Genomic DNA, 13221 nt, shown 5'->3' on the forward strand with positions numbered 1-13221 from the left:
TGTGTGTAAGTGTCCTCAACCACAAACAATCCAAATTTCCAGAGAAACCACCCATTATATATAGGTTTGCCAATGAGATGGCAAGCAGACTGCTGGCTAGAAATTCATGCATCTTTGAATCACCAATTCAATTAATAAGCTTAACTAGAGGAAATAAGGACTTTACATCCACTAATTAAAGCAACCTATATGTACCCTTTTACAGTCCGCATTGTTCCATGTTTCCATTCATTACATCATTCCTTCAACTCTGCTATATATTATTACCTTCTCCAGATAACCAAACTTTTTACTGCTAACTTGTAAAAAAATTAAGAGAATACAACAGAGATCATTGAGACATTGCTGAAGTTGGCTTGCATGCAGACCAAGAAGCAGACCAACCTGTCCGAGCCATGCAAGTTGCAGCTGAAGCTTATGCTGCTGTTTTGTTACTTTCAAATAGATATTTTATTACTTAGTTAGATATGAACTAAGTTGTTGATATGCTTGATGTAATTAGGTGCTGATAGATTGATAAATCAGCTTTACCAAGTGTACAAGCAATGTTTATCAAGTTACTAAGCCACTTAGTGGAGTTAGGTATGTGTTTAGGTAACATTTTCTTATTTTTGACCAGCTGATTGCTTGGTATATGTAATGGAATTGTGCCTTCATTTGGTCTTCACTTAAGCATTTTCATTCACAAAGCTCTTGCTGTTTTTGTTTTGTTTGTTGAGCAAGATATCAATGCTTTATGCTTAAGTTTTTCTCAAAATTTCTCATTCTGTTTTCTTAGTTCCTACAGACATTTTGTTCTCCTTTCTCCTTCACTGAGCAGTAGCAAAGATTATTGAGACTAAATTGAAATCCATGAAAGAAGACATAAACAACACCACCATACAAAACGTCACACTCAAACAAACCATTACAGATAGTACGAAATGCAATGAAAGACAGAGGAATTGGTACAATACTAAAGACAGCCAGATACCAATGCAACCCTGCACCATAGGCAAAACGGTCTATAAACAAGAAATTATGAAAAATACAACACTAATTCTTGAACATCATTTGCAGTAATTAGATCCTTCTTCGTCTACTGCTGCGATTGCCTTTCTTTGACTTTCTTCTTCGCCTCTTCTCATGTTGGTTTTCAACCAAATTCACCAACCATTTCGGCTTTCCAGTTTGGAAAACAACATATCCCACGAACATTCCGAACACAACTCCGCATCCATAACCTATCAACACCACTTTCCAACCAAAAGCAATGTTTGATTTTGAGCCATCTTTTTCAAGCACATTTGGAGGTGCTGGCTCAATGATGTTGCAACCTTTCGAGACTGGAAACCCACACAGTCCCTTATTTCCTTCATACGAATCATTTCCAAATGTGTTGAATTGTTTGCCTTGAGGAATCTGACCATGGAGTTGATTTTCAGAAACGTTGAAGGACGAAAGAAATGGCAGATCTGCCAATCTATTTGGAATCGTCCCAGACAACCTGTTTGAAGATAGGTCCAACCATTCAAGAATTGTCAAATTCCCTATTGAGGTGGGGATATCACCATTAAGGTTATTATGAGAAAGGTTGAGCCCTTTCAGTAAGTTAAGCTTCCCAATAACCTTTGGAATACCCCCTTCAAACTGATTGTTTGATAGATCAATGATCATCCACATGGTGAAATTTTTCAGCAAATCCCTATCTTGTCCTTTCATAACAATTCCAATGGAATAGGTATAGAAGCCACTACCTCTAGGATCAGTCACCCCCATGTACGACCCTGTACTAGCAATCTTCTCTAGATTTATGATAGCCTTGAAGCTGTTGATGTATCTCACTGGTAGGGGTCCAGAAAAATAATTACTTGAGAGATCAAAAATTTGGATTTTAGAGAAAAAAGGGCTAGACTTGGAGCTATTGACACATAAGGAACCATGCATATGATTTGACTTCAACACAAGAACTTGTAGCTGTGGAAGACTTCCCAACCAATGAGGAAATGTATCATTGATCTTGTTGTTACCAAGATCTAGCACTTCCAGATCATTACAATTAAGGATGGATGGTGTCAAATGCCCTTCTAACAGATTTCCATTTAACTTCAAATTACTCAATCGGCATCCCCCTGCAAATGTTAGAGGAATCGTCCCATAGAACTTGTTCTTCTTCAGATTCAAGAATTGAAGCCTGTAGCTGAAATTTCCAAAACATTTCGGAATTGTTCCACTGAAGTAATTGTGGGACAAATCAAGAATTTGAAGATAACTGGCATTGCATATTAAAGAAGAGACCTCTCCATTGAAACTATTATTTGAGATCAGAAAGACTCTGATCGTCGAAGCTGGAATCGGAAGATTTCCACCGATCAAATTGGAGCTTAAGTCAAGAAATTCAATATTTTTCCATGGAAAGTGCTCAACTTCTGTCAAAGAGTTGTGAGATACGTTTAAGTAAGTCAAAGAGCCATTCCCCACCTCTTGCATCCACTGTGGAATCTTGCCTTCAATTTTGTTGCAAGAGAGGTCTAAGCTTTCCAAACTTTTAAGCCCTTTTAAAAATTGGGGGAATTCAATAAGATTGCAAGATGACAAAATCAACCTTGTAAGATTAACAGTAGAAGTAGTATTAGATGTGAAGGATAGGCTGTTATTTGAAAGGTCGAGATATTTTAGATTTGGAAGGTTTGAGAAAATACGAAACTCTATGACACCACTAAGATTATTTGAGGATAAAACGAGGTGGGTAAGATTGAGAAGTTGGGATATTGAGGATGGAAGAGGACCTTGGAGTTTATTATTCTCTAAGCGTATCAATTCCAGTGAGTTGGATTGGAATTCTTTGATACGCCCACTGAATTGATTTTGAGAGAGAATTATAACCTTTAAGGAGGGAGCAGTATACAACCATGACGGAAGTGTTCCACTGAGTAAATTATCATATAAGTATAAATATATTAGATTAGGAAAAGCGGTTACCTCATCTGCAATGGAACCTTCTAAAGAAATTTCAGATATTCTCAAGTATTCCAGCTGCGTTAGGTTTAGAATTGACAATGAAATTTGTCCACTCAAATGGTTCTGCGAGAAGTCTAAATGAGTGACTTGCAAGAGGTTTCCCAATGATATTGGAATTTGTCCACTCAATTGGTTCTGCATGAAGTCTAAATGAGAGAGTTGCGAGAGGTTCCCCAATGATCTTGGAATTTATCCACTCAATTGGTTCTGCGAGAAGTCTAAATGAGTGAGTTGCAAGAGGTTCCCCAATGATCTTGGAATTTGTCCACTCAATTGATTCACCGAAAAGTCTAAATAAGTGAGTTGCAAGAGATTCCCCAGTGATCTTGGAACCGGTCCTGATAAGTTGGACCTGGAGAGATCTAAAATCTTCAAGGACACAAGATTCCCCATCGAGTCAGGCAATCCTCCAAAAAATTTTGCGTCTCTAGTAATCAAGTACTCCAAAGATGATAAATTTGTGATTGAGACAGACAATCCTTGAAAGAAAGAAGTTCGTGATAGATCTAAGTACTTTAAGGCCTGTAGATTATCAATTGAATCAATGAATTCTGTAGAGACGGACTTCCCCGACAGATCCAAATGTTCAAGATTGCTGCTCCGATTCAACTTCAAAGGATCAAGATTGAGGTTTTGGTTGCCTCCCAAGTTGAGGAGATTGAGGTTTGGCAAATCAAAAATGCTTTTTGGGAATTTTCCTTGCAAATCACAATAAGCAAGACTGAGAGACCTTAGAGAAGAGGATAGATTCATGAAGACATGAGCATTAACAGAAGACATGTCCATTCCATCCAGAAACAGATGTCTGACCTCGGTTAGGTTGTGAACAAGTCCCTCCAGAGCATGTTTGTCTCCTACAAACCTTGTATTGGAAAGGTTGAGGTAGAATAGGCTTGTAAACCGACCGAACTCGGATGGAATTTTGGAAAGATTAAAATGATTGTAGGCAAGGTTGAGTTTTTGAAGGTGAGGAAGAAGGAAGAGAGTGGTGTTGGAAGGGAAGTTGCCATATAGCCAACTGCAGCTCAAGTCAAGGGCAATAACATGAGCATTTAGGTGGTCACAAGTGACCCCATCCCATGAGCAGCAATCTGTGCCCTCCTTCCATGAATCTGTCTTGGGGTAAGATTTAAGGCCAGCAAAATCATCGCAATCCAAAGAAGCATCCTCTGTTATGGAAAAGGAGTCCTTAAACTGGATTAGTGAAGAGCAGGAGTGAGATCCTGAAGAAGAAAAAGAAGCATAAAGATGGGAAAAGAAGAGGAATAGGCAGAGAAAGAGATAGGAGGCCATGTTATGTTTGTAGAGGAAGATGAAGGATAGGAATGGTATTTATAGGCAACAAATAATACCACAATATTGGTGTTACAGTCTTTTTTTTCTTTTACATTGAAAAGCTATTGATATTAGATTTTCAAAATTTTTGTATTTTTCACAATCAACAACCACTTAGTCTTCTTTTTACCATATATTTTTCATTCTTAAAATTAGATATTAGATTTTCAAAATATTTGTATTTTTCACAATCATCAGCAAAATATTGTATTTCATTTGAACTCCCTAAATAACTAAAAAAATTAAGATTGATGATATTACAAATTAGATTGACTTAGTATTTTTTCTTATAACATGTAAAGAATGTGTGTATCTATTCACTTGCAGGTCAACCAAAGCTAATTAATGTGGAAATTCTTTTTCACACGAAAGAACAAAATTGTGCTCTATTCACTACGTTTGAGGAAGAAGACTGTTGGAAATTTAACCCACCGATTCCATAAAAACGTGCATACTTATATAAGTATTTATGTCAATTATTTAAGTCAATTGTGTCCACGGAATTTATGTCAATTATTTAAGTTATTTAATTTATGTAAGTTATGTAAGTAATTTAATTTATGCAAGTTTATGTAAGTTATCTAAGTTATTTAATTTATGTAAGTTATGTAAGTTATTTAGTTTATGTAAGTTATTTAACTTATGCAAGTTTATGTAAGTTATGTAAGTCCACGGAATTTATGTAAATTATTTAAGTAATTTAATTTATGTAAGTTATGTAAATTATTTAATTTATGCAAGTTTATGTAAGTTATGTAAGTTATTTAATTTATGTAAGTTATGTAACTTAATACACATATATTTTATTTCTCCCAAATTTAGAACACTTATTTAGAAAACGAAGTAAATTTAATACTAATAAATTTTAATACAAATAAATTTAGAAAACTTATTTAGAAAACTTATAAATTTAGAAAACTTATATACATATTAAAACAATATTTACAATTATTTTGAAAACTTACAAATTTTATAGTAATAATTAAGTTTTAAATATAGGTTATATACCCATACCATATATGGGGTGATATATTAAAAATATTGGTTTTAATAGATATTAAATTATCATTTACAAATCTTTTTTAATTTTAAAATGTTACTATTACAAAAAATGAAATATAGGTTAAAATGCCCATATTAATGTATGTAATATATAAAAAGAATATAAATTTAAATATTTACGATATAATATTTCTGTCTAATATTTTAATATTTACGATATAGTATTGCAAAACGAAATATATTGCGTTTTTGGCACGATTGATTGCTAGGAAACAAACAAAGAGTATATATATGACCAGCAACAAAATGATACATGATAAATTAATAGTTTTGTGATACTATAATGTAAGACCAGCAACAAAATCGTAATATAAATAAATACAGTATTATGAAATCATAAAATAGAAATTGGAAGATATAACCATCAAATATTCACATTATATTTGCATTTCAACCTCTGCATTTCAAACATATTCAATATCAGCAGAAAAGGAAAACAATTCTCGGTTGCTTCTAAACAAACATTGCTGACTTTAATGGCCTTATTCTGTAATTACAACAGAAAACATGACTTTGAAGGGTAAATACTACTATAATTGCAGCTTTTGACATACAAAGTTAAGAACAGCTAGCTGCTGCTAACAACTTAGGCATCCATGTTTCATTGTCCTTCAATGAAAGGGATTAGGGACAAAAAAACAATTATGGGGTTTGAATTTTAATCAATAATTACATCACCATCATTTAACCCGTAGCTTTTCTCATCACCTTCTCCCCACTTCAAAATGATTGTCCAAACACAATCCATAACGTTATCAATGTCTTCAAAATTTTGAAGCGTGTATAATGTAAACGAACCGAACAGAAAAACCTTTTTGGACATACACAATCCATAACATTTTCCAGCTATGAAACAGGATTGAAGGTATTCAATCATAAATTATTTTATTTCATCAAAAGCATTTCCCTATTTTAAGCATTAATATTAATTTTATTAGGTATGTAAAAATTACATATTTAAAATATATGTCAGACCACATAAACAATTAGATTTAAGACCCAGAAAACATTTAACATACCGAATAATGCAAGAAATAGAAAACGAACTTACCTTAACTGCAATGAACAGCAGACGACTTCACTCGTAGAAAATAAGAGCAACAATTGGAATGCCCAAGTTGAATGGCCTACAGATAGCAACAGAAGCAACACAGAATTTAAAGAGAAAGGAAATTTGTGCGATCATTAGAGAAAGAAAAAATCAAACAGAAAAATGAATAGCCATATACGTATTCAACGAATAAATTAGGGATTTGGAAAGATTTTTACCAGTCAGCCCAGACGAGAAGCAATATTCGATCGAAAAGAGGGGAAATCGTCGTTGAAGGGGTGAATGGTCTCTGGAATTTAAAGAGAAAGGAAAAACAAAGCGGGCATTATAGAAAGAAGAAATCGAACATAAAAATGAACAGCCATATACGGAGTCAACGGAGAAATTAGGGATTTGGAAAGTTTTTTACCAGTCAGCCCAGACGAGAACTGATATTCAACCGAGAAGAGGGGAAATCGCCGTTGAAAAGGTGAAAGGTCTAGGGATTTGCAGGAGAGAAGAAAGATGGAGGGAGAGTCGGGGTGGGGGAGTATTAGAATTGGAACAACAGACACTATTAAGTAAAACGACGACGTTTAAATTCCAATTTTTGTGGCGCTAATTAAAAAACACCACTAATTGCATAACATTTCAGAAAAACCCTAAATTCCTGGAGATAAACTGCGCCGATTTGAAAGAATTTAATAGTTACTAGTGGCGTTTTTGGTAAAAACGCTGTTATTGCCTACATACTGTGGCGCTTTATATAAAAACGCCACTAATCTTCCCATCTTTTTACAATTTTAAATTTAATTTTTACATAATTCATATCAATTTTAAATACCTAATTTTTGTAGATTTAAGTAATATAAATTTTAATATAATAAAATTAATATTATGTTTTGATCAATTATATAATAAATTATTTAATATGTAAATTAAAAAATACTAATTATTCTAAACCCTAAACTCTCAATACCATTAACCAAAAAACCTTAAACCACTTACTCTAAAACCCTAAACCCTTTAACACTTAAACCCTAAACCTTAGCCCCAACCCCTAAACCCCAATCCCTGAACCCATAATCCCTAGTCCACAAACCTTAAAACCAGCCCTTATACCTTAACCCCTAAACCCCTATCCCTTAATCTCCAACCTCTAAACCTTAAACTCAAACCATTAAACCAAGTACCCTTAACCCTTCACCCTTCACCCTTGTCCCTTAAACCCTATACCGTAAACATGAACTAACAACCCTAACCCATCGAGACCCTTAACCTTAAACCCCAACACTTGAACCACAAATCGTACACAAACCATAATCTTTAAACCCTAAACCTATAAACCCTAAACCTTAACTCATAAAACATAAACTATAAACCCTAAACCCCTAACCCTTAACCATTAACCCGTAACACCTATACATTAAACCCCAACCCTTAAACCATGGCCCGTAAATCGTAATCCCTAAACCTCTAACTTATATCTGTTAGGAAACCCTAAATCACAAGACATAAACTATAAACCCTAAACTCCTAACCCTTAAAATCAAACCCTTAAACAATAAACCATTATCCTTACACCTCTAATGCCTCTAATGCTCAACAAAAAAAGAGGTTGTGTTGCTCAATTTTTGCGGCGTTTCCAAATAAGCGCCGCTAATGTCCATATACCTCAACAGAAAATGACATCATTTTGCTTAACTTTTTAGCAAAGCGAAGGAATAAAACGCTGACGTTTTAATCAACATCTATAGGTCAAGCCGGAACGATGCGTTTTGGTCAAAACAATTGCGGCGTTTTCTTGTACACGCTGCTAATGGCGCTATATCTCAAGACGAAAAGTTATGTTTCGGTTTAAAACGATGTGTTTTGGTTAAGATTTATTCACGGCGCTTTGTATAATGCGCCACTAATGATGTACTTTAGCGGCGTTTTAGTATAGCGCCACTAATTCTAAAATACCTCAACCAAAAACGACGCGTTTTGGTTAAGATTTTTTGCGGCGCTTTGAATAATGCGCCGCTAATGGTGTTCTTTAGCGGCATTTATCCTTAAGCGCCACTAAATCTATAAAATACCTCAACCCAAAACGATACGTTTTGGTTAAGATTTTTTGCGGCGCTTTGAATAATGCGCCGCTAGTGGTGTGCTTTAGCGGCATTTATCCGTAAGCGCCACTAATTCTAATATACCTCAACTCAAAACGATGCGTTTCGGTTAAGATTTTTTGCGGCGCTTTGTATGATGCGCCGCTAATGGTGTGCTTTAGCGGCTTTTTTACTGAAGCGCCACTAATTCTAAAATACATCAACCCAGAACGATGCGTTTTGGTTAAGATTTTTTGCGGCGCTTTGTATGATGCGCCGCTAATGGTCTACTTTAGCGGCGTTTTTACTTAAGCGCCACTAATTCTAAAATACCTCAACCCAGAACGATGCGTTTTGGTTATGATTTTTTGCGGCGCTCTGTATAATACGCCACTAATGGTGTGCTTTAGCGGCATTTATCCATAAGCGCCGCTAATTCTAATATACCTCAACCCAAAACGATGCGTTTCGGTTAAGATTTTTTGCGGCGCTTTGTATGATGCGCCGCTAATGGTGTACTTTAGCGGCATTTTGCCTTAAGCGCCACTAATTCTAAAATACCTCAATCCAGAATGATCTGTTTTGGTTAAGATTTTTGCGGCGCTTTGTATAATGTGCCGCTAATGGTGTGCTTTAGCGGCGTTTGTCGAAGGTCACCGCTAATGCTGGATTTTTAGCGGCGTTTGTTGTTAAAACGCCACAAAAAATACCGCTAAAACCCTATCCTGGTGTAGTGATATATATATATAACCTCATAGTTCAAATCTAAAATCTTATTTATTATAAATTCTGATAAATTTATTTGGAAATAGTTATTTTTCATTCGTTAATTATTTGTCATTCAAATCTAAAATCTTATTATAAAATCTTATTTATTATAAATTCTCTTTTAATCAAGTAAAAAATTAAAACTAAAAAGACATAATGATTTGTTTGGCATTTTTTAACTTTACAAATAAAAAGTCATTTTAACTTTCCATTTTCTTTTTATCTCTTTTAGCCTTGAAACTTATATGGTTCGTTAAATCACCCATTGATGACATATTAACCTTTGAGTTAAACTCAAATTGCTCTTTCCTTTGTTATAAATTAAGAGTATAACTAATTTTGATAAGAATGATTACTTTTCATTAACTAAATTTAAAGGACTATAACACGTAAAGTTTAGTCTATTGCAGAATTACATGCAATGCAGGACATTTACATGTGCAGAATTCAACACATATATGGGAATTTTTGTATTTCCACAATCAACAACTACTTCCTTTTTACCATATATTTTTTATTCATAAAATTGATTACTTTTTTTTAACCAAAGAAGTAAAATAATTAACATTCTTGAGATTACAAAGTCTTCTTCCTCATAACACGTCAAGTTTGGCCCCAAATAATTTTCCACACAAAAGAATAAGACTAAGACTAAGACCATCAATTGTCTATTGACTTCACACTTGGTGTTGCTTCCTCCTATCTCTCTCACCCAAACTTAATTTACAAGCAATGTGGAAATTTTGGACATTTGGGCCACAATGTACAATACTTCCACACCATTGACTATGTTTACTTGAGGGAAAACAAATACATGAATACTGGAAATTTTAACAAGTTTGTACCGTCAATGAAGCTACGTACCTAAAAGCCATTTAGGATATCAATTCCTGTAATTGGATTAATCTCATTGTTGCTGCAATCTTTTGACAGTGTAATCAAATCTTAAATATGTTACTCTGCAGTGCTATTGTAAATATTACTCTTAAAATTGTCGATACATATATAGGTTTGGCACAAAATTAAGAATACACAAAGGCAGGATGAATTATTCCATGTTTGAACATATGCAACATAAATGCATATGGCAAAAGGGCTCAAACCATACCTTATGTTCATGAATTCTCATCATCACATGTTTATAAATGCAACTCAAACTTGAATAATTGAATATTTTGTAATTCTACATGTATTTTTTTTTATGGTGAGCAGTATAATGTTTACTAAAAATTGAAATTCAAGAAAGAAGACATACATAGTTGCACCATACAAGATGTTACACTCGAACTAAACCCTTACAGATATATAGTACGAAATGCAATGAAATACAGAGGAATTGGTACAATCATAAAAACAGACACATACAATGCAACTTTTCACCATAGGAAAAACTTTCTGACAGACTACTAACAAGAAATTATGAAGACACAGCAGAAATGCTTTAACTTCATTTGAACCAACTAGATCCTTCTTCATCCATTGATGCGATTGCTATATTTTGGCTTTCTTCTTCGCCTCTTCTCATGTTGGTCTTCAGCCAAATTCACGAACCTTTTCGCCTTACCGGTTTGGAAAACAACACAATATCCCATGGCCATTCCACATGTTGGAAAAGGATTACCCCTACGGTTATATTTTGTCTCCTCTCATCAATGATATTGCGATACCCAAAGTTTGGTATCGCGAGATCCACAACAGTCTTGGGGATCCTTGGGAGTTTTGGGTATCGCGATATCTTATGTCCGGTATCATGATAACACTGTTGATGGCTCAATCTTCCTTGTTTTTAACATTGTTATGGGTATTATGACTTTCATGCTTTTATATGCGATACCCTCTTTCTAGGTGACATTTTTGCTCCTTCCGGGCCACCATGGGCTCTCTGCATCACCCACCAACGTCATTAGATTCCCCGGGTGCCATTTGGCCATCTCAGGTCTCAAAATAGCATCAAAATGCACAATAATAATTTATTAATATAAAGAACTAAAACAAAATAAAAATGCAACAAAGATATCTAAATTGCTCGAAAATAAACTTTTAAGTGTGATAGAGAGTCTAATTTTACATATCAATTTACAGTAAATCATAAATATTATTTGCGGAACTTGTTAAAATTTCAGATTTCTTTATTAGTTTTCTTTCAATATTTTGTACGGTACATTTGTAGTAATATATTGTTTGCTTTATTAGTTTTCTATTGTTAATCTTGTTATTATTATTATTAACACTACTTCCTTTTTACCATATAATTTTTATTCATAAAAATGAATAGTAGAAATAATAGTGTCATTCATATTATCAAGTAATAATATAAATTTTTATATGATTAATTTCTGTATATTATATAATTCAGTTTTGTTACCTTTGGATTTCTGACAAGTTTAATTTGGAATATGACTAATTTTGGTTAAATTGGAGTGAATATTAATTTTATAATTTTATATTATAATTTCAATACTGGTCATAATAGTGTCATTCATATTATCAAGTAATCATATAAATTTTTATATGATTAATTTTTATCTGGACATAATAGTTTTGTTACCTTGGAATTCTGATAAGTTTATTTTAGAATATTGACTATACTTTTAACTCCACAAGAAGGGCTAAGACTATCAATTGTCTATTGACTACACTTTAACTCAACAAAAAAAGACTAGGACTATCAATGGTCTATTGACTTCACACTTGATGTTGCTTCCTCCTATCTCTCTCACCCAAACTTAATTTACAAGCAATGTGGAAATTTTGTACATTTGGGCCACAATGTACAATACTTCCACACCATTTGCAGTATTGACTACGTTTACTTAAGGGAAAACAAAGACATGAATGCTGGAAATTTTAACTAGTTTGTACCGTCAACAAAGCTACGTACCTAAAAGCCATTTAAGGAGGAAACCTAGTGATTTGGATTGAAATTCTTTGATATGCCCACAGAATTGATTTTGAGAGAGAGATATTGCCTTTAAGGAGGGAGCAGTATACAATCATGACGGAAGCGTTCCATTGAGTAAATTGTCAAATAAGTATAAATATATTAGATTAGGAAAAGCAGCTACCTCATCTGGAATGAAACCTTCTAATGAATTTTGAGCCATATTCAAGTATTCAATCTGTGTTAGGTTCAGAACTGACGATGGAATTGGTTCTGGTAAGTTGGAATAGGTGAGATCCAAAAACTTCAAGGACACAATATTCCCTATCCGGTCAGGCAATCCTCCAAAATAGTTTGCCATTACAATGATCAAGTGCTCCAGAGAAGATAAATTAGTGATTGAGATAGACAATCCTTGAATGAACGAATTTTCTGATAGGTCTAAGAACTTTAAGGCCTGTAGATTTGTGATTTGTGATTCACAAATCCTACTTTATTCATTGAGTTATTCACAAACAGGGCGGATGATTTGTGATTCAATAGATAATCATATTCAATCCTACTTTATTCATTGAGTTATTCATTGAACACCATTTTCTCTCCCTATATCCTTCTTCTTCCATTGTTGCCATTCTTTGTCTTCGGCTTTCTACTTCGCCTCTTCTCAATATCATCTTCAACCAAACTCACAATCCACTTTGGCTTACCAGTTTGGAAACCAACATATCCGAAAGCCGATCCAAACACTACTTCACATCCAAAACCTAACAACACCACTTTCCTCCCAAAACCAATGTTTGATTTTGAGCCATGGATATTAGATTTACAAAATTTTTGTATTTTTCACAATCATCAACAACCACTTAATCTTCTTTTTTACCATGTATTTCTCATTCTTAAAATTGGATACACTTTTTTTACTAAAATTTTGTATTTCATTTGAACTCCTTAAAACAACTGAGAAAATTAAAATTGATGAGATTACAAAGTAGATTGACTTAGTCTTCTTCCTTATAATACGTAAACAATGTGAGTGTCTATTCACTTAGTATGTA

At 33.8% G+C, this 13221-nt stretch overlaps 1 protein-coding gene across 9 annotated transcripts in view; it reads right to left on the reverse strand.

The window, feature by feature from the left end:
* Window positions 1-13221, reverse strand: part of LOC107931697 (receptor-like protein 33) — a 35549-nt gene that overhangs the window by 3327 nt on the left and 19001 nt on the right. The window contains exons 1-4 of one of the 9 annotated variants that reach the window (XM_041092554.1): window positions 6858-7012; window positions 6667-6737; window positions 6449-6524; window positions 821-4223 (exon numbers count right to left, since the gene is read on the reverse strand). In XM_041092554.1, the coding sequence (XP_040948488.1) occupies window positions 1063-3141 (2079 nt within the window). In that variant the 5' untranslated portion in view covers window positions 3142-4223; window positions 6449-6524; window positions 6667-6737; window positions 6858-7012 and the 3' untranslated portion in view covers window positions 821-1062. Of the gene's footprint in view, window positions 1-820; window positions 4224-5755; window positions 6116-6448; window positions 6525-6666; window positions 6738-6857; window positions 7028-13221 lie in introns of those variants that run through there. The other 8 variants (XR_001693289.2, XR_005913219.1, XR_005913218.1 and 5 more) reach the window with 8 other exon arrangements.

This window comes from Gossypium hirsutum, chromosome D05, assembly GCF_007990345.1.
Source record: "Gossypium hirsutum isolate 1008001.06 chromosome D05, Gossypium_hirsutum_v2.1, whole genome shotgun sequence".
Lineage (NCBI taxonomy): Eukaryota > Viridiplantae > Streptophyta > Magnoliopsida > Malvales > Malvaceae > Gossypium > Gossypium hirsutum.